The sequence below is a fragment of the Engraulis encrasicolus genome, chromosome 14 (genome assembly GCF_034702125.1).
Source record: "Engraulis encrasicolus isolate BLACKSEA-1 chromosome 14, IST_EnEncr_1.0, whole genome shotgun sequence".
Classification (NCBI taxonomy): Eukaryota; Metazoa; Chordata; class Actinopteri; order Clupeiformes; family Engraulidae; genus Engraulis; species Engraulis encrasicolus.
In genome coordinates, this window is record NC_085870.1 from 52,792,241 (window position 1) to 52,813,436 (window position 21,196).

The following is a 21,196-nucleotide window of genomic DNA, read 5'->3' on the forward strand; positions in this document are numbered from 1 at the left end:
ACTTTGTCCAGATAATATGTTATCCTTTGATAGTAGCCTACTTTAATGTCATCAATGGCAGTCCAGCATTATTTTATACCCTGTGATTCTGCAACATATAACATAAGTAAATGAATTAATGAAAACCTTTATTGCTCCAAAGGGAATTTGTCTTGCGTTCACAAGCCATATGACCTACAACAAACACTTGGACATATACAACAGTACACAGACAATTCTAAAAAAACAAAACAAAAAAACATGCAGTAGCCAGAGTAGATTAAAATAAATACAGGAAATAATAAACTTAAATTGAAAATAAAATACAAAGTTAACCTTACAACCTTACAAAGTTAACCTTTCTTAAACTAACGTATTTGAAAGTTGAGTGCTTCTAGGCACAAAGGATGCAAAGCCTCTATTTGTTAAAATAAGGTAGCCTGTGTCTGAGTCCTAAGGGGAGGGGGGAGTATTCAGAGTGGGTGGGATGGATCATCGAATATTTTCAAAGCCAAATTAGCAGAATCAGAAATGTGTCTGATTGAAAAAAAAAAGCGTCCAATCATTCGTGTACACCAGTGATTCTGAAACTGTGGGACGGGGACCACTGGTGGGCCCAATAGGCATTCCAAATAATATTGGCACGTGTGTTACCGTTGACTATTTGTTTGAGTTGTATTGTTTGTTGGGCCAGGGGTAGGCCTCAAACATTTGTAAAAAAAATTCAGGTGGGCCCCAAGTTGGAAAGGGTTGGGAACCCCTTACTTGCTCTGACATATTGCACTCAGTCAAAAACCAGAGACCCATTTCAAAAGTGCATGGTTACCGGTAACTCACATTGTACTCAGCTTCTCGATGAGGGTAGGCTATGTGATGCCACAGTTAAGGCCCATTAGATGACCATCTCACTCCCTCCACCTGCTGCTCAGCTTACCGTACATGAAAAAGATGTACACATTTTTTTTTTAAATATACCAACCATATTCCAATGGAATTCCATCAACCATTTGAATTTCCCATCCCGGGTAATAAAGTTAACTTTGACTTTGACTTTGAAAAAAAGTTGCTATTTTGTGAATAAAAGTATTGCCAGAATACTGCCATTTTAAACATTCAATCCATGCATAAGATGGATAATGGCACAAGGTCAATATATTAACTTTTAAAGCCAGGCAAAAGTATTGTTTTGACGGATATATAATGTTAATTTAAAATTAGATTTATGACTAATACTGATTAATTACACAGATAGATTGAATTATCAAAATTGCAGGCATATAAGGCCTATTTCTGTAATGTACAGTTCTGTGTAATCAGTGTATGAGTTATGAGAAAATTACATATCCATTGTTCAATAAGTAAACTATGACACTCCAACAATGACAGCTTTTGATTAATGCACATGATGCAGACAGTTAATTGCATGTGGTAAAACTAATTAGATAGACCCAGAAAACATGTGAAACTGTCCTCTGATTACAGAATGGAAAATATTTCATCCTTTTTTAAAATCATGGGGTTATTCACCCTTCAGGTTGCACAGAAGATGGAGAATTCAGCTTTATTAAGTGGTCAGTCTGAGAGACAACATGGTGGTAAGGGGGTGCCTTACTGCCTCGTTTGTGGTCTTCTTACTCATATGCAGCGTTAAAATTGAATGCTGAATGATGCGTAAATCATTGGAGAACAGCCTTTAGATATTGCCACAAAATGATGGCAAATTGCATCCTCTATTAAGTGTGGTTCCATCAGAAGAGTAGCCTAAACGGTTGATAAAATGGTCAGCTTGTAGACAGGATAAGCCGCATATTAAAAATGCACTGTGTAATATGTTGGTTGCTTATGCTTCATGCTACCCATTCACAAATGTTACCCTTTTCTCAAATACCATCAAATTCTAAGTAGCCTATTCATTATGAATGGAAAAATTGCCCTTGTCATAGGCTGAAAGGAGGATCTTCTCCATTGTCTTCCATTTTGAATTTCCACAAGTAGGCCTTTTAATTTGGTCATACTAGTACATTAGTTCATTATAGTAAATGTTAATGAAAAGATCAAATTTGGCAGTAGACAGCAGTTTCAATGAGCAGCATAGTTGCAATACCTACTCCGGCCACTACACTTTCAGGGGCCTTCGCCAGCTTCGCTTCGACACTCCTCTCGCTACTTGGCCCCTAATAATAAGGAAAGCTACGTGAGGGGCCCTTCGCCAGCTTCGCTGCTTGGCCCCTAACTATGCTTCCCCAATTCATCCCACCCACCCAGTTGTTCCAGAGATCAGTGCGGCTCATTGACAGTATGGTGCTGCTGCGCCACAGAGAACTGTCATCTTGGTTGCATCCAATCTGTTGTCCACCAATCACATCCTTTTGGAAGGCGCAATATCCGCATTTGTAGGAGAGGGAGTAGCTGTTCATCTTTTTCGGACACGGTCCCAAGTAGCGGGTTGTACGTTCTCTGCGAATGATTTTGGGTGTATACTACTTAATCGATAGGTCATCTAAAGCATCGACATGCCTGGGATAGAAAAATTACCGATCGAGGACACTTTGGAAGATAGTCCACAGGTAAAAGGGATACAATGCGCGTGTTTGTGTTAGCCAAAACCATCCGCTGGCTAGCTGTTTACATTCTTTGTCATGGTTGTGACAAGTGAACACTGCTTTGCGAGTCATTGCTACTTATTCCCCCAAGTAATAGGCCCACTGAGTATGCTGTGTGCATGATTATGTTTACGAATGATTGCCGAATGTCTGTAGTCAGGAATATGCTAGCCCGAATCGTATTTCCTAAATTGCATGCAACAAATCAATTCATTCTCAAAGATGGATCTGTTATCGCAAAACTGAAGAGCCCTTTGATTATGTTCGTCCTGGTTGTCGAATAAAAGATGACAGGAGCTTATAGGCCTACTCTACTGACTGATCAGTCTTGCTGATGATTAGCTCTCGGAGTTCTGCTTCCTGACCTGGCTGGCACTGTGTTGACTCTTGTAGCCTACTGGCCCTCTGCAGTCATGCTGCATTGGGATGATGATAATGCTGCTCGCGAGCTTGGGTTTATTTGATCGTGTCGGAAATTGTTTAAATTAGGATTAATAATGTGGATGCTTGGTTGCTTCATGTGGACTTGAGACAACTGTCCTTATCTTTGTCAAGGATGGTCACTCACTGTTGCGCCTCACTTTTAAGTGGCCACTTATGCATAGGCTACAAAGCAGTGATGGTGAAGGCTGTATTCACAAGCTACAAACTAGTGTCACTATTCCAACTCACCTGTGCATAAACGTCGTCTACATACCCTTAAAGAATATACACTGCTCCAAAGAATGAAGGGAACACAAAAACAAAGTCATGAAAATCCACATCACAACTTTTCTTCTGTTTTATTATTATACTATTCTGTGATCTTGGTGTTGTTCAGTCGGAAGCAACTCTCATTATGGTTCCATTTGGCTGTTGTGCAAATTTAATAATTAATGGGTAGAACTTAAATTAAGAGTAATAACAAAAAAGCCCAAAATACAGTCTGTCCTCAGACCATTTCTCTTTTTTCACCCTTTTTGGTCTTATTTTTGGTCACATGTGCATTTTGACAGCTTCACACCCCTGCACTGTCAGGCGGTGTCTACCATCCACTGAAGTTGCTCAGCTTGTGGTACTCACCCAAAATGGTACATCAATGTGTGCTGTGGCAAGAAGGTTTACTGTGTCCACCAGCACAGCACAGGAAACGATAAGAAACCATTTGAGCAGAAGCACACACATCAGTGGCTTGCAAAGCTGATTTTGCAGAGCTCTGGCAGTGCTCTTCCTGTGCCAACTGGCACAAAGAAGGAGATGCCGATCTTGCTGCTGGGTTTTAAACCGTCCTATGGCCTTCTCCATGCCCCCCTGGTGTACTGGCATGTCTCCTGGCATATCCCCCATGCTCTGGACATTGTGCTGGGGCACACGGCAAACCTTCCACTTGTTGAGCATCTTCATTGGGCAGTTCATGGCCTCTCTGTCCCTACAGGGGTGTGAAACTGTCAAAATGCACATGTGAAAAGAGAAATGGCCTGTGGACAGCACCTCGAGCAGCTTCATTGCTTCATTACTGGACATGGTGTTAGCAGTGAGAGCAATGACATACTGATTCATACTAGAATAAAAATTGAAACAGAATAAGCTGAATTGTGTGTATATTTCTGAATTGTATAAGATGAATATGTATTGTAGTATGGTGTGTGTGTGTGGGTGGGGGGGGATGTCATCTTATGAAACTTTGTGTGTAACTGTAAACGGCTAAAAAAAAAACAGTTAAAAAAAATATCCACTTACACTATGTGTAACCAAGGCCTTGGGAATTATTGCCTTACTTAGTCAATGCCATGGTTTTAAGAGCAATGCATGCACCTTAGGCGGACTGAAATATGATTCCATCAAAATTAACATGATGTCACTGAAATACATTTTGGTTGGGTTCAGGCACCTTGGTCAGTGACAAATAAGAGTTTGTACAATGAGGGATTGAGGCATATTAAAATACATTTAAACTTTTATCATTTAAAGTTTTAATACTTTTTTTTTTTTTTTTTTTTAAGAATGTAGGCCTACGTTTTGTATTTCTGTTTGTTTCATGAAATCCCACCTCTTTTTTCAAAATGAAGGACTTATTGTCCCTGAAAATGCTAAGGGGTGCAATCAGTTGTGAAACAATAGGAACATTTCTACCAACACCACAACTAGAAAAGCTACATTTGGATCATTCCACATCATATCAGACACTTGGGGGCCCAGCCGGCACAGCAGAGTGTCAGGTGGGGGGCTACTCATGCCTGGTGGAGTTCTGAGGTTCTAACAAGTTTTATTGAAATCTGTGCTGGTTGGGACCCAAAGTTTCTGATTTCCATGTGGAATGACCCATTTGGAGTCAAAAACAAGGATTACGGCATGCTGATGTTTTAGGGATGTGTGAGAAAGCACATGTACGAAAGTACGAAAGCACAGTGAAAACAGTAAATCTGTTTTTCACTCTAAGTTATAATGTCTGATGATATCTGTCATAATAATGCAGCGCTCTGATCTGTACCCGCTATCTCTGCCAGACTCGTTCTCTTCTTGGTGTGTTTGAGGAAGATGCGGCAGCCATATCCAGCTATTCCCATCAGCTTTTTCAAGCCATGCAGAGAATCTATGATGCAGAGGTCAGTAACACAACTCTTGGTTGCAGTGAGAGGTTGTTTCAGTGATTGGTCAAGCAATGTGAAATCACCTTAAAATCACCTTCAGACTTCATGGTAGGATAGGATCAACCAAAATGCATTTATATAACACATTTTAGTCTTGACCATTTACCAAGCTTCATTAGTTGGTTGAGGCCATTTGACCACTGAATTAGTCTCTAAAATATACTATATGAAATACTGCAACCCGCTAATTCTCTCTCTCTCTCTCTCTCTCTCTCTCTCTCTCTCTCTCTCTCTCTCTCTCTCTCTCTCTCTCTCTCTCTCACACACACACACACACACACACACACACACACACACACACACACACACACTGCCACAGCGACGTTCTTTCTCCACTCACATCTCTAATTAAATAAATCCCCACACTGCTAAACTTGGACACACAACGCAGATGATGAATTTGTAGGTGGGGGACGAATGACCCCATAGCTTCTTTGGAAGCGTTTTGAAAGTGGCGTTCAAAATAGAGCATTGTCCAGCGTTGGGAGCTCATGTGAAACATTTTGCTTTGGCTCATTTAAGAAAGTAACTGTTTTCACAAAATTCATCAGGCTAATCTCAATTAATATATGGTATAATGTTATAAAATACAATATGCTTTTGTCTTGTCTGTTTCCATTTTCTCCAGAATGAGCTCAGCGCTGCCACTCATCTCACTTCAAAGCTCTTAAAAGATTATGAGAAACAGGTATTGATCACATGGATATAAATATTCCACTTTAAAAAATAAAATTAAAATCCATAATATTCACTAAACGGGTTGATCTTAATTGGCTGTATTGTTGTCGTTGATGGGCTAATCTCAAGTTTTTGTAACACAAACTGAGGCAATTCAGAACAGGATGTTTACTTTCACTCGCCTTTTTGTCCTTTACACACCATACATTTCTTATCCATCCATGTAATAATTAGGCCCACTATTCCATGTTGGTACACTGGAAAGGGGTATTGTCTTTGGAATGTTTGTCTGGGCAGTCATGGGTGAGCGGTTAGGGCGTCAGACTTGCATCCCAGAGGTTGCCGGTTCGACTCCCAACCCGCCAGGTTGGTGGGGGGAGTAATCAACCAGTGCTCTCCCCATCCTCCTCCATGACTGGGGTACCCTGAGCATGGTACCGTCCCACCGCACTGCTCCCCATGGGGCGCCACTGAGGGCTGCCCCCTTGCACGGGTGAGGCATAAATGCAATTTCGTTGTGTGCAGTGTTCACTTGTGTGCTGTGGAGTGCTGTGTCACAATGACAATGGGAGTTGGAGTTTCCCAATGGGCTTTCACTTTCACTTTTTTTTTTCACTGTCTGTCTGTCTATTAGCCACATTACAAGCAGACGTGTAGATCCTGATATTGTTACAAAATTAGCTTGGTAGAGGTCTAGTGAAAAAATCTTGAGTTTTACTGCATTGCACACTTACTGTGTTTTATTTTTTATTTTTTAAAGAGATTCCCACTAGGTGGGGATGATGAAGTCATGAGTTCCACTCTGCAGCAGTTTGCCAGAGTCATTGACGAGGTGAGTCATCTACTACAAGTAGTGTCTTTTTTGTTTCTCTCCCAGGTCTGGTTTAGATTTAAACATAATCCCAGCAGTACAGCAGCACTCACAGCACCATCACAGCAGTGAGTTCTATTTGTACCAGCCTGATCTCACATAATTCAGATGGACACAGACCCTTGGGAGACGAGATTCAGTGTTTCGGAAATGGTTTCCGTGATGGATTCATGGAAGTGCTTTCTATGCATTTCCACAGCTCTATGTTAAGTCTAAAGACAACTTACAAAACGGTGCTGTAATAGCCCACCTTTTCAGCCGGACAATACCAAATTCTGTTTTTAAATGAAAGAATGCTATAGCAATTTAAGTTGTGCCCAGATCAAAAACGATCCCTAACCCTAACCTGTCGGTAAAGAAATATTTTTGAGAAATACCTTTTCCACTTGTTTGATAGGCTACCAAATTTGTGTACTAAACAAAAGAATACTAGAAGTACAAGTTGTGCACAGACCAAAACAATCCCTAACCCTAAGCAGGTAATTGGAGTGCTTCTGGGTCTTCACCTTTTTTCCTTGGTGCTCATCAGTATAGGGGCTCTCAAACTTGGTCCAGGAAGACAGATGCTGAGGCACTCAAGGTTGCAATTTTTTTTACTTTTTATTTGGCTACAACATTGTAGCCAAATAGGGATTGGTCCAGGAAGACAGATGCTGAGGCACTCAAGGTTGCAATTTTTTTTACTTTTTTATTTGGCTACAACATTGTAGCCAAATAAAAAAGTAAAAAAATTGCAACCTTGAGTGCCTCAGCATCTGTCTTCCTGGACCAATCCCTAATCCTCTTTGATGTTAGAAAAATCCTGAGAGAACACAAGTTGGAACATAAAATTGTGGGAACATGGAGCCATGAGAATGTAGACAAAGTACTTCTGTGCGCTTCCGTGACCCAATCGCTGAACTTTTTTTGGAATATTTTGTGTTACAATGGTCAGTGGTCATTTCACAGAATTCTGTGAGATCATGTTGGTTTGAACTTTTATTTTGCAGCTCAGCTCATGGCACGCAGTCCTCTCCACCCAGTTAGCGGACGCTATGATGTTTCCCATCACTCAGTTTAAGGAGCGAGACCTGAAAGGTAATACATATTTTTTTGCTGACCATTAGGACAACTTTCTGCTTCTATACTTTCTACAGCAGGGTTGTCCAACTTAAAGGACCACAGTTCAGTCAATTTCAACATCCAGTTTTAATGCTCACACTACCTTGGACTTGTCAGTACCTGACTTTTTTTTTTTTTTCAGCCATTTCCGAGATCCTGGTCATTGTAATGGGGGCAGCGCTTTGTTTACATTTCAAAAAAACATTTTTATTTATTCCCAAAAACATCCAAAAGGTTATACAACATCAGCAGACAACCAATAAACAGCAGTACCTTTTGGGAAAATATTTGGAGTAGGCCTATCTTAATTTGTTTAAAAACGTAAACAAACACTGCCCCCATTAGAATAGCTCATATCTCGGAGAGGGCTGAGCCGAAAAATGTGGCATCACCGGGTACTAACAGTTCAAGTGTAGCGAGAGCAATATGACAGCATATTGAAATTGACTGAACTGGTCCTTTAAAGCCTGCCAGATGTTTTAATCGGGCCCCAGTCCAGACTTGTAATGTAGAGAGAAAAAAAACTAAGGATGTCAAAATAAGAAGTAGTATCTAGCCCATTACCCCATATATCCCAAAATGTTCTGCACTGGTCTGAGATTCTAGCTTTTTAATACTTGATAATGAATGTCTTTTGTGGTCGCCATTTACAGTCAATGCGATGTTTGACTTTATGTTGCTGGTCCGGCCCACTTGATATTGAAAAAACTTGAAGTAATACATGAAGTATATGGGCTGGTTCTGGTACAGTATTTGGGCCGGTTCTGGTACAGTATTTGGGTCGGTTCTGTTGGATCATAGTCCAAGAGGGAAAGTGTTAAAAGATTGATGGAAAACAAATAATGGTGAAAAAAATGCATCTTTTTTTCTCAGAAATCCTAGCTCTCAAGGAGGTGTTTCAGATCTCCAGCAGTGGTATGCCAATTTAAGATGCATAAACATTCAACAGAGACATTAAACAAACTTGAGTAAACAGGAGATGTGAGTAAATTATTATTTCATGTTTCTATTTAGACCATGATGTGGCCATCAACAGATACAGCCGCCTGTCCAAGAAAAGAGACAATGAGAAGGTCAGTGTTTATGTTTATAAAAATTTAATAAACAGATGAAAAGGGAACATATTCAACAATTTTCATATTTTCAACAACACAAAATGGAAAATACTAAATGATGACATGTTAACCAACACCTGATACAATTTGGAATTGATACAATTTGGAAGTTAGGTTTGTAGACCAATGGTTGCCGCTTTGATTCCTGTGAGTGGCAGGCTATATTGAAACTTTTCTGCGCCATCCTTGAAGTTGTATTTTCTTCTGGAAGGTAAACTGGTCCACTTCAAAAAGACTAGGCCAGGGATGACTGGAGCACTCAGATACTTTTTAGTTATCTAGCCCATTAGCCAAGGGGTTCAAATACACTGGGACATTTCATGTCAATTCACACAACCTCCACAGGTGACCCTCTTCGATTTGCCTCATATCTCACATACAAGTACCATGTGATGCCAGTTGAAAGAATCCAAAGTATTAGCATCCTATGTCTAATGGTTGTGGAGATGAGGCCCTCCAAAGTGTGGGTGCCATGCCCACTTTTCAAGCTTGTGAATTGCATACAACATTTACAAGTAGATTTTGACACCTCTAGTTTTAGTTTGAAGGAAGATACAGGCCTAAAAATCGCCATGCCCCCTCGATATCACTCTGTCTTTCAGATGGTGTACTTACATAGAGCATAACTTGATTATTTGTGGATATTTGTGCCTCGAAAACTGGATTTGTGAAAAGTGAGATGAAGAATCTTGACATACAGTATTGGGGTTCCAGATCTTGGAAACGTCATAATTGATATTCCATAATATTTGGGAACTGTATCCAAAAATGTCAAGTCTCTTCATCACCCGTATCAGAGCAATAAAAGGGCAAATAAATATACAGTACTGGCATGTGGCATGTACTGTATTTTCCAGATTCATCCAGGCATTATTCAGTTGTTTTCTGTAATGAAAAACATCACAAACATCCATTCTATCACTACATATTATAGGCCTATCAAAGACTAACGCCATCACCATGCCACCCCGTTTCTTCACAACTGCTTTATAACACGTTTGAATAATTTGCAGAATTATGATTCAAGGTCTGTAGTTGAGGTATTTTATGGCATAAAGTATACGTGCAAAACGCATACAATGTCTTGCTTATGTTCTCTTCCATCAAAGGAATGACAAAGGAGAAGAAATGTGGGTCAACCTGGTCTGCCTTCAGAAGTTGAAGTGAAAGCTTTTGTGTGTGCAGGTGAAAAGTGAGGTGATGGAGGATGTGTATACGTCCAGGAAGAAGCAGCACCAGACCATGATGCACTACTTTACGGCCCTCAACAGCTTGCAGTACAAGAAGAAGATTGCACTGCTGGAGCCCCTGCTGGGCTACATGCAGGCACAGGTAAGCACTCACTGCTTGCTCACATACAGTAAAGAAAACAAGTATTGTGATTTTTATTAATCCTCTCACCTAAGCCCCATTTATGCTCACAACGTGAACACTGCGCATGACATGCAGGCACAGGTAAGCACTCACTGCTTGCTCACATACAGTAAAGAAAACGAGTATTGTGATTTTTATTAATCCTCTCACCTAAGCCCCATTTATGCTCACAACGTGAACACTGCGCATGACATGCAGGCACAGGTAAGCACTCACTGCTTGCTCACATACAGTAAAGAAAACGAGTATTGTGATTTTTATTAATCCTCTCACCTAAGCCCCATTTATGCTCACAACGTGAACACTGCGCATGTAGAATCTGACTCAATGTAGCGCCACGCCCCAATACCCCCAAATTTCGAACTACACAAGCGGTCTCAAACAAAGGGGCTGTGATTTGGTTCTCTCTGCTACTTCTTAGTTCTTGTAGCAGTGTGGTGGCAGTATGTGAGGGCAACATTCAGGTCAATATTTTGTTACATTTGAAACCAATGGTTTGTCTTGATTTAAATGATGTACGGGAAACCTATGGTTCGGGGGCCGATTACAGCCCCTGAGGAGGTCTTATCCGGCTACAGATATAATTTTAATGGTATACAGTTTGACATGAAATATAGAGTAGAGTAGAGTATCATTATGTGACATATTTTGTAAATCAATCTTAGAAATTACTTTTGCAATACAATTAAGTTATATTTTCATGGGACATAGTGGAGGTGGCGTCTATTGTAAAGGTGGCCGCCTTCAATATAGGCCTAAAGTGCAGGGGGAAATGCTGGTTTGTGTTCATAGTAATAGTAGTAGTAGTTCATAGGAACTTTTTACTTTTTCTTTTCTTTCTGTAGCTCAAGGTTTGGATGTTACTTATTTTACATATTTTACATAACATATATGCAGGGCTTTAAATTAACACCCGCCAACCAGCTAAATGTGGGAATTCAGTTTAGCTGGTAGAAAAAAAAAGTTACTTGACACTTTAACTCATTAGTACTGTGTTTGGCTAGTCAACACCAGCTAGCCATTTTGGCCTGTGAAGAAAAAGTAAATGGTAATAATAAGCTTTTTTCAGTTACCTTTTTCATTTTGTGGTTGTTTACAATAAAAGGGTGAAGGTGTGAATTTTGACAGCCCCTATTCTGTTTCTCTAATTTTAGGTTGCTGTTCTACTTACTGGCTGTACCTTGATTGCCATTTTTAAGCAGTCGCCCCCAAAAAACTGTAGCCCCTTGCTTGCCTATGTGAAACCCTGTTTTTTACGCGTTTGTAGTAGTCTATACCTGAAAGTCATTTGTTTAATTTCCCTTTGGTTAGATCAGTTTCTTCAAGCTGGGATCTGAGAATCTCTCACAACAATGGGTGGATTTCCTCAATAATATCGGCACTAGTGTCCAGAAGTAAGTGAGCTCATTGGTTGGTGCATGCTCTTATATCAGAAATTGTTTGTTTTCTGGGAATGACATGATGAGTAGAAATCAAGAAATGTTATTCAGTTTTCTCATTTTAATGTCACATTTGATGGATTATTTATATCCCAGAATCATGGTGCAGTAGGGATATTATTGTGGTTTGCCGCAACTGCTGCAGGCAGCACTGTAGATATGTTGTGTTGATGTGATGACTTTTCAATGGCTGGACATATTTGCAAAAGATTGTGTGCCAACACTCTACAATACCTGTAGATATGTTTTCAGATGACATTTTGGAGGCCTGGGGTTTCTGGTAATACGCCTATGTAGTTTCTTCCAGGATGTCTGAAGGTGCTGGGGTAAACCCCATTAAAGGAACAGTCCACCTCATATGTAGTTCAGCCCTGGTAAAATATATACATAGGATGTTTCTCCATGTGTTTGCAATGCCTAGTTTAATAGTTGCCCAAAGCCATATTAACACATTGAATACCGGCAGTGTTTATGGAATTATGTTGTAGAATACCGGCCTTCTAAACTCTTTTTGACATTTATTTGTAGTCACAGCAAATGTCCAAATCATGACACAAGCTTTTGACTGGCATTTTTGTCATTTCTATTCAGCACAGACCTCCCAAAATCACATATATTATTCATTGAGGGGTGTAGATTCCAATTTATACTTTTAAACGCAGACATTTATTTTTACCATTTGGTACTCAACACATGGGCATGAAATGTGTAATTTTTACAGACTTGGTACTCAACGTGTTTAGTGTAGCAATGAAAGTCTATGGTACCAAAAAACACAATCAAATGTACTTATAAACCACTGTAAATTAATGTAAAATTCACCAGAGTGCAAAAGGGCTATTTAATTCTGTCAAGTGATAACTTGTGGCTAAATTCTAATCGTACCATTTACTTCCAGTGATTATTCTAATAATTCTAATACTACCGGTAATACATCTTAAGTACTGAATACACTGAGAGAAAAGTTATATGTATGCACAGTCATGTGTAATAATTGGACATATTGCTATATGCAAAATTTGAATAAGGGTGGACTGTTCCATGTAGGGCGGTTTTCTGGCATTATGGGACTTTTTTTTTTTTTACAGAAAACATCCTAAGATGGGGACATTAATTAGCTGATTGTCTATAAGTAACTTAATAGCCTAGGCCCTAAATACCGTGTATATTGCAGACATTCTCGAGCAATATAAGATGTCTTGGGTCTTCAGAGTCTCCTCGACTGATTGTGCCCAGGGTAAAATCCAGACAGGGTAAAATAGCATAACGTTGAAACCAAACCTGTCTGTCTCTGTCTCTGTCTCTGTCTCTCTCTCTCTCTCTCTCTCTCTCTCTCTCTCTCTCGCTGTCTAGTGTGCGGAGAGAGATGGATGGAGAAATTGATAACATGCATCAGACCATTCAAGACCTTGAGGAGGGAAGTGACATCTTGTATATGCCAGACCCAGACCCAAATAAAATCCCTATCGACCGCACGCTTACCAGGAAGGCTGGATATCTTAACATGCGCAAGTAAGCTCAAAGATTTTCTAGTTTTCCTTTTGAACGTCTCTGGTGACCGTCTCTTCACCATTTACATCACAATCGAGGCTTGACATTAACTTTTACACTCACCAGCCGCTGTGGTTTTCTGTAGCCATTCTGCAATTCTATTAGCCACAAATTTGATATCGTTTTTTTTTTCTTCATGCTACTGAACATCTAGCCTCAGAAGATAAGGTGCTAAAGCAAGAAGATGAGTGCATAGCTTTCTACATGGATATAAATCAAACAAATAGAAACTGAGCTTTTTCTTGAACTCAAATACAAACAATAAATGCACAAGGGACAAACAACAGAATATAGGCTACTCTTTGGCTACCTGCCAAATTGGCTAGTGATATTGAAATAATTACCAGCCACAGCCAAAGTTTTACCAGCTTTTGGCCCTGATCACAATGATACAGGGGGTATGCAACACCCATTAATGTAATAACTGCCCGCCAGTGTCATAACCTAGCCAATGTAATAAAAAATGTGCTATTCAGACACTATAGTTTCCTGCCAACATAGTAATTATTACATTGGCAGAAAATTATTACATTGGCAGAAAATGATTACATTTGTGGCAAAGTTGAATGCTTTTACATTTATTTACATTTAGTCCCACTAATTTGTAACTAATTTGTGACTTATCGGTTCCTCTGAGAACTTTTGAAGGATTCCACACTCTGGCAAACTGAAGGTTCTAGATGATCTTTTCCTTTTCACAGTGAGGTGCACAATTGTAGTGAAGGGAAGAATTGCTCCATTCGCCTTTCACAACATTAAGAAATCAAAGTTCCTGAAAGAACCTTCAGTTGTCATTATGGAGAAAAGAAGTTGTTTTCCAGGGAACCTAAAGGCTCTGACAACGTAGTTCATAGAAGAACCCGTAGATTCATCAGAGAACCTTTGCCACACAGTGCATCTGTGATCTGATGGTCCTTGCTTTTCATGATCATATCATTTGTTTTTCAGTAAAACAAGCTTAGTGAGCTCAACATGGGATCGACAATACTTTTTCACCCAGGGAGGGAACTTGATGAGCCAGTGTCGAGGCGACGTTGCAGGTGGGCTGGTAATGGATTTGGATAACTGCTCGGTGATGGCTGTGGATTGTGAGGACAGACGTTTCTGCTTTCAGATTACGTCTTTTGATGGCAAAAAGTAAGGCCGGTTACTACGTTTATGGAAATTTGTGCTTGGTTGTGTAGTTTTTCCCATTTCACTATGTATTGCTCCCATTAGACCCTGTTATCCGCAACCGCAAAAGTGTATTAATAGTGTGTAGATTCTACTGTAGAATAAAAGCACTATTTATTTCCACTTGACTATTTATTTCTTCTTGTGTCCGTAGTTTTACTAAGACATACTAATGTATTGCTCCCATTTTTTTATTTAGAGTGGCCATTTTACAAGCGGAAAGCAGAAAGGACTGTGAAGAGGTAGACATGCCCCAAACACTCACATGACCATCTGTACAATAGTAGTATGACTTCAGGGTCTTGCTATACTATATTGCCAAAAGTATTTGCTAACCTGCCTTGACTCGCATATTAACTTAAAGGTTCACTTTGTAATTAAGAAAAAAGAAAAAATCCAGAATTTATGCTTCGCATTCACACATGTTACCTATTTCATGAACACTTGCCACCATCATTAAATTAATTATGACTGGAAATACAAGGGGGATCTTCTCCATGTCCGCCATTTTGAATTTCCTGAAATTAACATGTTTAGCTGCAAACCTTACTGTACTTTTGTCGTACTAGGTATAAGTTTATTGTCAATTGTTTTCATGAAAAGATCAAATTTGGCAATAGGCAGAACTGTTTCAATGAGCAGCATAGTTGCAATACCTACTCTGACCACCACCCTACACAGTGCACCTTTAAAACTGCCTTTTGACCTAATGAATCATCATTGCACTCACAAAGTTTCATTAGTGTTGTTTTTTTCTTGAATTGTATCCACACTTCTTTTGTTACATAGATAATTATAAAAACTATACTATACTTTAACTATAATTGAACTCCAGTCTACTATAACATAGCAAATTATTCTATAAATGTAACTATGCCTTCAAAACTTTTCTTTGTCTAAACAGTGGATTGCAACCATAAACAACATTTCCAAGAGAATATACTTGAGTGAAAATCCTGAGGTTGGTCCATTCTTCCTATCGTATTGTATTGTATTGTTGTACTGTATCTACCTGCTTTGGTGGAGGAACAGGGTACGGGTGTTTTATGAGAAATTCCAAGCCATTTGAAATGGGCACAACACAAACATTCTCATCTCAAATCATAATGAACGTGGTTTTCCAGTTTCCAGTTGCTACACAGACAGTGGTTTTGCAAATCATGAGCATGAATTGTGATGGAGGAGTTAGTGCATGATGGGCAAGAAAAGGCTGCTGCCCAGCTGACCACAATACGGCCTCGGGAATAATTAAGAGACCACTCTGAAATGTTCAGTTTTTCTTATTTTACTATGGATAGGTATGCACCATGCCTGCAATAAGTCATCCAAGAACAATGTGAATGACTAGTGGAAAGCATACCAAAACTCATCAAAGCTGTGATTGAAATCCAAATTTATTCCACCAAATATTGATTTCTAAGTTACTATTATGTTGTTAAAGTGAATAGAATCTTGTTTTTCTTTGGCCTTTTTTAGGTCTTTTGTGTTGTCTTGACCATTTGTAATTTTCTGGAAACAAAATGCTCTATGACTGTATTCTCATTCGAAATTTGGAGTAAATGTTATCAGTAGTTTATAGAATGAAAAAAACAATGTTTGTTTTACTTAACGCATACCTATCCATGGTAAAATCAGAAAAAAACATCAGAACATTTCTAAGTGGTATTTTTTTCCGCGTCTGTATTTGAAGTGCTGTGGTGGCAGTGAGCAGTAGAGCAGTAGTCCACTCGAAGAGTGAGAAGTACATTCAGCCTCGTTCTCATTGTGACAAATTCACTGGGCTTGTTGTGGCAAACACGCTGTACCATACAAGGCCCATATTGCCGCTAGAGACCCGGGTTCAGGTGGCAGTGGACACCAGTTGATTGTTTTGGGTCCCAGTCAATTAGTCTTTCTCGTGACGTCAAACAAGATCCGTTTGGAAGCAAATCAGGTGTATGATGGCCACCAGTTTTAGGCAGACATCACTGCTGTGAAGGCCGTATGTACAGAGTGTCCTGAAGAGATGTATACATGCTTTAAATAGGTATTTGCTAATTACAATTAATGGCAGTCAGTTAATGTCAATTTTCAGTGGTAATAGAATCCACAGGCATGTGCATGTATCATTTTATGGTTTTCTCACCACTTGTTCTCAGGCTATTGACAACCCTTTCTCCTCTCACTGTGCAGGAAATTGCTGCAAGAGTTAACCAATCTGCTCTGGATGCTGTGACCCCTTCTCCATCTTTCCAACAGAGGCAAGATAGTTTGCGGTCAAGCATGTGAGTTAGTACCTTGTACACTAAAGTATAAGCACAATTTTCTTGGGGGCGTAAACAGGAATTTGAGCGGTGTGTTCAGTTGTCCTTTCACTCTGCCAGAATGTTAGTGCGTGTGCTCGTACCATGTAATGGAACTCCGCACAGACCGTACACAACTCTGCTGTGTGGAAAGTATATAGTATAGTATAGTAAATAGTATAGTAAGTATACAGATTCTAGACAATGATGATGCAAACTGAATTCTGTAATGGTGTATGAATTATTGTATAGTGAAATTACATTATTAATAGTGAGTGTATTAGTAGCAAAATCATACAGTTTAATTATTGTGTAGTAATATGTGTAATTACACTGCTGTGGTGATGTCATGAGTGAGTAAAAGTTTGGTACAGTGTTGCTTTCAACTTAAGACATGACATGCAGCACTTTTTTCTATTTTTTTCATCAATTGAAGACAATCATGTGTGCCACTTCATCCAATGGATTGTTACACCAAAGATTTGATAATTGATGCCTCTGGCCATTTCAAAAGTCGTCCATCTTGAAAGAGTTGGCCTCCAGCAGACAGTTGTATGAGTTTTACGTACCAAGTCAAGTATGAAACTGACTTTTTTTGGTCTGATTTGAAATTTTAGGCAAAGTAAACCAAAAGTGGGACCTACAAACAGCCAGGCGTCCGCGTGCTTGGAGTCTAGTGCGCTGTCCTCTCTCTCACTGGACTCCCTGGTGGCTCCAGACATGCCCATCCAGTTTGACATTATCTCACCCGTAAGTGAGGAGCATCCTGGAATGGCCAAAAGCTCCACACAGGGCAGGTATGCCATGATTCATCAGATTAAGGTGCTCGTTACATGTATGCAGATATTTTCAAATGCGGATGTTAAGCCGTTTACGTATAAACACGACGTGGATAAAAATTAGAACTCCATTGGTACGGGTGCATTTTAGCCACCTAAATGGGATGTTTTTAAAACCGGAGTTTTCAAATGTGGATTCTAAAACTCCATTTACATGTTAACGAGAGACCAAAACTGATGCTTTTAAAAATATATCCATATACGTGTAAACAGCTTCTAACAGTATGTCCTGAGTGAAGTCAGATCTTGTTTGTGGTCAATGGCTCAGCTAATGTTTTGTTTTTCTACCTGAAAGAAGGACTAATCCATTTGGTGAATCGGGGAATTCAGAGACGGAAGATGGAGAGGGTAAGGAGACTTAAATAGTCTTATATAGTCAGAGATGGGATATTTCTGTTATACAGTACCAACACTTACAGTATGTCTTAAATGGGAACTCTGTACTAGAACCGCTTGCCTGTTCTATCTTGCAATAAAATATATGTTTTCCTTTACAGTAGAAATGAAGAAAACTCTATGTAGTATAACAATGCTGACATAATACTGTAACTGATAAAAGCGGACACAATAAGGCACTGATACTTCTGTAAGGTATACAGGGGTATGAGAAAGTTTCGTTTAATCATTACATCATTTTATCTCTTTGAGCTTTTGAATCAGCGACTTCATTTCAACATATGTTAAGCCGTAGGGAAAAGAGAAACATTTCAGTTGTGTAATCATTTTAATGTGTGTAACAGAAACAATTGAGAAATTTGGAGCAGCACAATTGGTACCAATGGTTGCTAGACACAAATATTCACGCATCACTAATGTGGCACAAGAAAACACCAAGCTTTTGTTTGTGATTGTACATTACAGTAGATATCTGTGGGTTCTTTTTTTGTCTTGAGAAACGACACTGTCCCTTTAAAATCACTGGTGTGATCATGGAGGTATTAATATAACTGGAGAGAGTGGATGAGTCCCAAAAGAGTGACAAGTCATATTAAGAGAGCATCCTAGTCCAGAAAGTGGCGACTATGTACCTAACTTGCTTGCCACATACGAAATGATATATTGATGACTTGTGAACGTGTGCGGAGTTGCCCTAAAACACAGCATCATGGGTTCCGCTCAGGCACCAAAGTTCTGCTCCTTGCGTTGCCATGATTCAAATGACGGACGCTAGTAGGCTCGAAGCTATTCTTTGCATCCTTGACTCTCTGGGTGCGATTTGCTTTTCAGTGTGAGGCATTCAACGATATTCTTTGGAGCTTTGTAACAGTTGGCCATGGTTGTCTGTGATGCTTAATAGAATGATTGTCTCTGCCTAGATTCCATTCTGCACCAGCTTTTCATTGTGCGCTTCTTGGGTTCCATGGAAGTAAAGGCTACAGAGAACACAGACCTCATCTACGAAACCATGAGGCAGATCTTGGCAGCGCGAGCTATACACAACATCTTCCGTATGACGGAGTCACACCTGCTCGTCACCTGCGAATACCTCAAGTAGGACATGTACAAAACTTCTTGGGCATCAAATTTGTACCTGCTAGTCACCTCCATATATGAAGTAGGAAATGTTTTCCACATATGATGCATATATGTTTAATAATGTTTTTTTAGCTTGTACTTCAGTGGTACTACATCAACTTTACTTGTACTGAGCTGGTCAACTTTCATATTCATTTCACGTGATAGATGAGTTGCTTTCCATAAGTTATTTATTTTAAAGGGACGCTGTGTGAGATTTTTAGTTGTTTATTTCCAGAATTCATGCTGCCCATTCACTAATGTTACCTTTTTCATGAATACTTACCACCACCATCAAATTCTAAGTATTTGTTATGACTGAAAAAATTGCACTTTTCATACACGAAAAGGGGGATCTTCTCCATGGTCCGCCATTTTGAATTTCCAAAAATAGCCATTTTTAGCTGCAAAAAGGACTCTACTTGGACCATACTAAAAAGTAATTGCCTATTACTTAGTAAACTTTCATGTAAAGATCAAATTTGGCAATAGGCAGCCCAGTTTCAATGAGCAGCATAGTTGCAGTACCTTTTTTGACCATTTCCTGCACAGTGTACCTTTTAAGCATCTTCTAGGACCATGCACAGTGGGAGGAATATGTTTGTACACCCTTTAGAATTCATTACAGCCCATATTTTAGAAGCAAATCAACTTAAGAATGACTTAAGAGGAGCCATCTGGGGGCGCTGCTGAGCGATGAGGAGTTAAGACGCGCTGGCTGTAGCTCCTGCAGAATTTAACTTAAAATTTCATTTAAAACCAAACACATAATAGCTAAATTATTTATTTAGCTGTCTGTGGATTTGTGACATTGAAAGTGACGAAAGGATACCCGAAATGGGCAAATCAAAACCGGCTACCAGGACCGAATCGACTGAGGATGGAGGCCCAGCTGAGGCACCGAGCCGGAGTGGGAAAGGCGACCCCGACATAAGCACTCGAGGTGCGGATCAACAGGCCGTGCTAGCCGCCATAGCCGCTTTGCAGGAGGAATTAGCACAAGCTAAATCGGACATTTGCTCCAAGCTTGACGAGAAGATTGCTGACGTGAGTACAGACTTGAGAGGTGAAATTGCCGCGGTGAAGACGGACAGTGACAATGCATTTATTGCTGTACATGCTCGTCTTGACGGCCAAAACGATACTCTGAAAAGTTTAGTTGAGTCGGCTAATGCTAACTCCGATGTCGTTGCGGATCTCGAGGCTAAAGTTAAGGCACTGCAAAGTCAAGTCGACAAATTGTCAGAAAAGTGCCTGGACCTTGAGGGGCGGTCGAAGCGACAGAACTTGAGAATTGCCGGTGTTAAAGAGGGATTGGAAAATGGGCAAAAAACGAGAGACTTTGTTGCACAGTTGTTGACAGATGTCTTAAAGTTGGATGAAAGACCACGGATGGACCGAGCTCATAGGGCTCTGCGAGAGCGCCCGGATGATGAAGAACCACCGCGGCACTTGATCGTTATTACGGTAGGGACACATAGGAGGCGAAGCAAGGCGAAGCGAAGAGAGGCGAAATCCAACCGTCATCAGGTCGTCGCGGCGAATCAAATGGAATGGAACAGTTATGCTGTTGATTTGATTGGGCCGTGGCAGGCGAATTCGCTCCTCATTTGCATAACATTAAACTTTCTTTAATAATTTCGCTTCGCTTCGCTCCTGTTCGCTTGCTGTCGCTTGCCTTCGCCTCGCCATCGCTTGCCTTCGCCTCTCTCATAGGAATGAATGGCAAAGTTTGCAAATTCGCGTGTATGTGTCCCTACCGTCAGGGTGCACTACTGTGATGCCTTCGACGAAATTGTGAACAAAGTAAAGCAGTTTCAAAACCTCACATATCACGACAGGCCAATTCAAATCTTCAGAGACTTTCCCCCTGCTGTTGTCAAACGTCGTGCGGCTTTCACCCCAGCCAGAAACCTACTGCGTGACAAACCGGGAGTGAGGTTCGGCCTTCTATACCCAGCCAAGCTGAGAGTTACGCACAACGGCAAGGAGACCACATTTACAGATGCGGTGAAGGCGCGGTTGTTTGCTGAAAGCCTGGTCGGT

At 40.1% G+C, this 21,196-nt stretch overlaps 1 protein-coding gene across 4 annotated transcripts in view; it reads left to right on the forward strand.

The window, feature by feature from the left end:
• The first annotated feature begins 2,368 nt into the window (after nucleotides 1–2,368).
• Nucleotides 2,369–21,196, forward strand: part of appl1 (adaptor protein, phosphotyrosine interaction, PH domain and leucine zipper containing 1) — a 34,920-nt gene continuing 16,092 nt past the window's right edge. For 2 of the 4 annotated variants that reach the window (XM_063216108.1, XM_063216109.1), the window contains exons 1-17: nucleotides 2,369–2,546; nucleotides 5,069–5,167; nucleotides 5,841–5,900; nucleotides 6,651–6,722; nucleotides 7,751–7,838; nucleotides 8,736–8,777; nucleotides 8,877–8,935; nucleotides 10,163–10,309; nucleotides 11,663–11,745; nucleotides 13,144–13,302; nucleotides 14,290–14,478; nucleotides 14,714–14,756; nucleotides 15,419–15,475; nucleotides 16,687–16,778; nucleotides 17,414–17,593; nucleotides 17,931–17,983; nucleotides 18,952–19,126. In XM_063216108.1, the coding sequence (XP_063072178.1) occupies nucleotides 2,493–2,546; nucleotides 5,069–5,167; nucleotides 5,841–5,900; nucleotides 6,651–6,722; nucleotides 7,751–7,838; nucleotides 8,736–8,777; nucleotides 8,877–8,935; nucleotides 10,163–10,309; nucleotides 11,663–11,745; nucleotides 13,144–13,302; nucleotides 14,290–14,478; nucleotides 14,714–14,756; nucleotides 15,419–15,475; nucleotides 16,687–16,778; nucleotides 17,414–17,593; nucleotides 17,931–17,983; nucleotides 18,952–19,126 (1,652 nt within the window). In that variant the 5' untranslated portion in view covers nucleotides 2,369–2,492. The remainder of the gene's footprint in view (nucleotides 2,547–5,068; nucleotides 5,168–5,840; nucleotides 5,901–6,650; nucleotides 6,723–7,750; nucleotides 7,839–8,735; nucleotides 8,778–8,876; nucleotides 8,936–10,162; nucleotides 10,310–11,662; nucleotides 11,746–13,143; nucleotides 13,303–14,289; nucleotides 14,479–14,713; nucleotides 14,757–15,418; nucleotides 15,476–16,686; nucleotides 16,779–17,413; nucleotides 17,594–17,930; nucleotides 17,984–18,951; nucleotides 19,127–21,196) is intronic. The other 2 variants (XM_063216110.1, XM_063216111.1) reach the window with 1 other exon arrangement.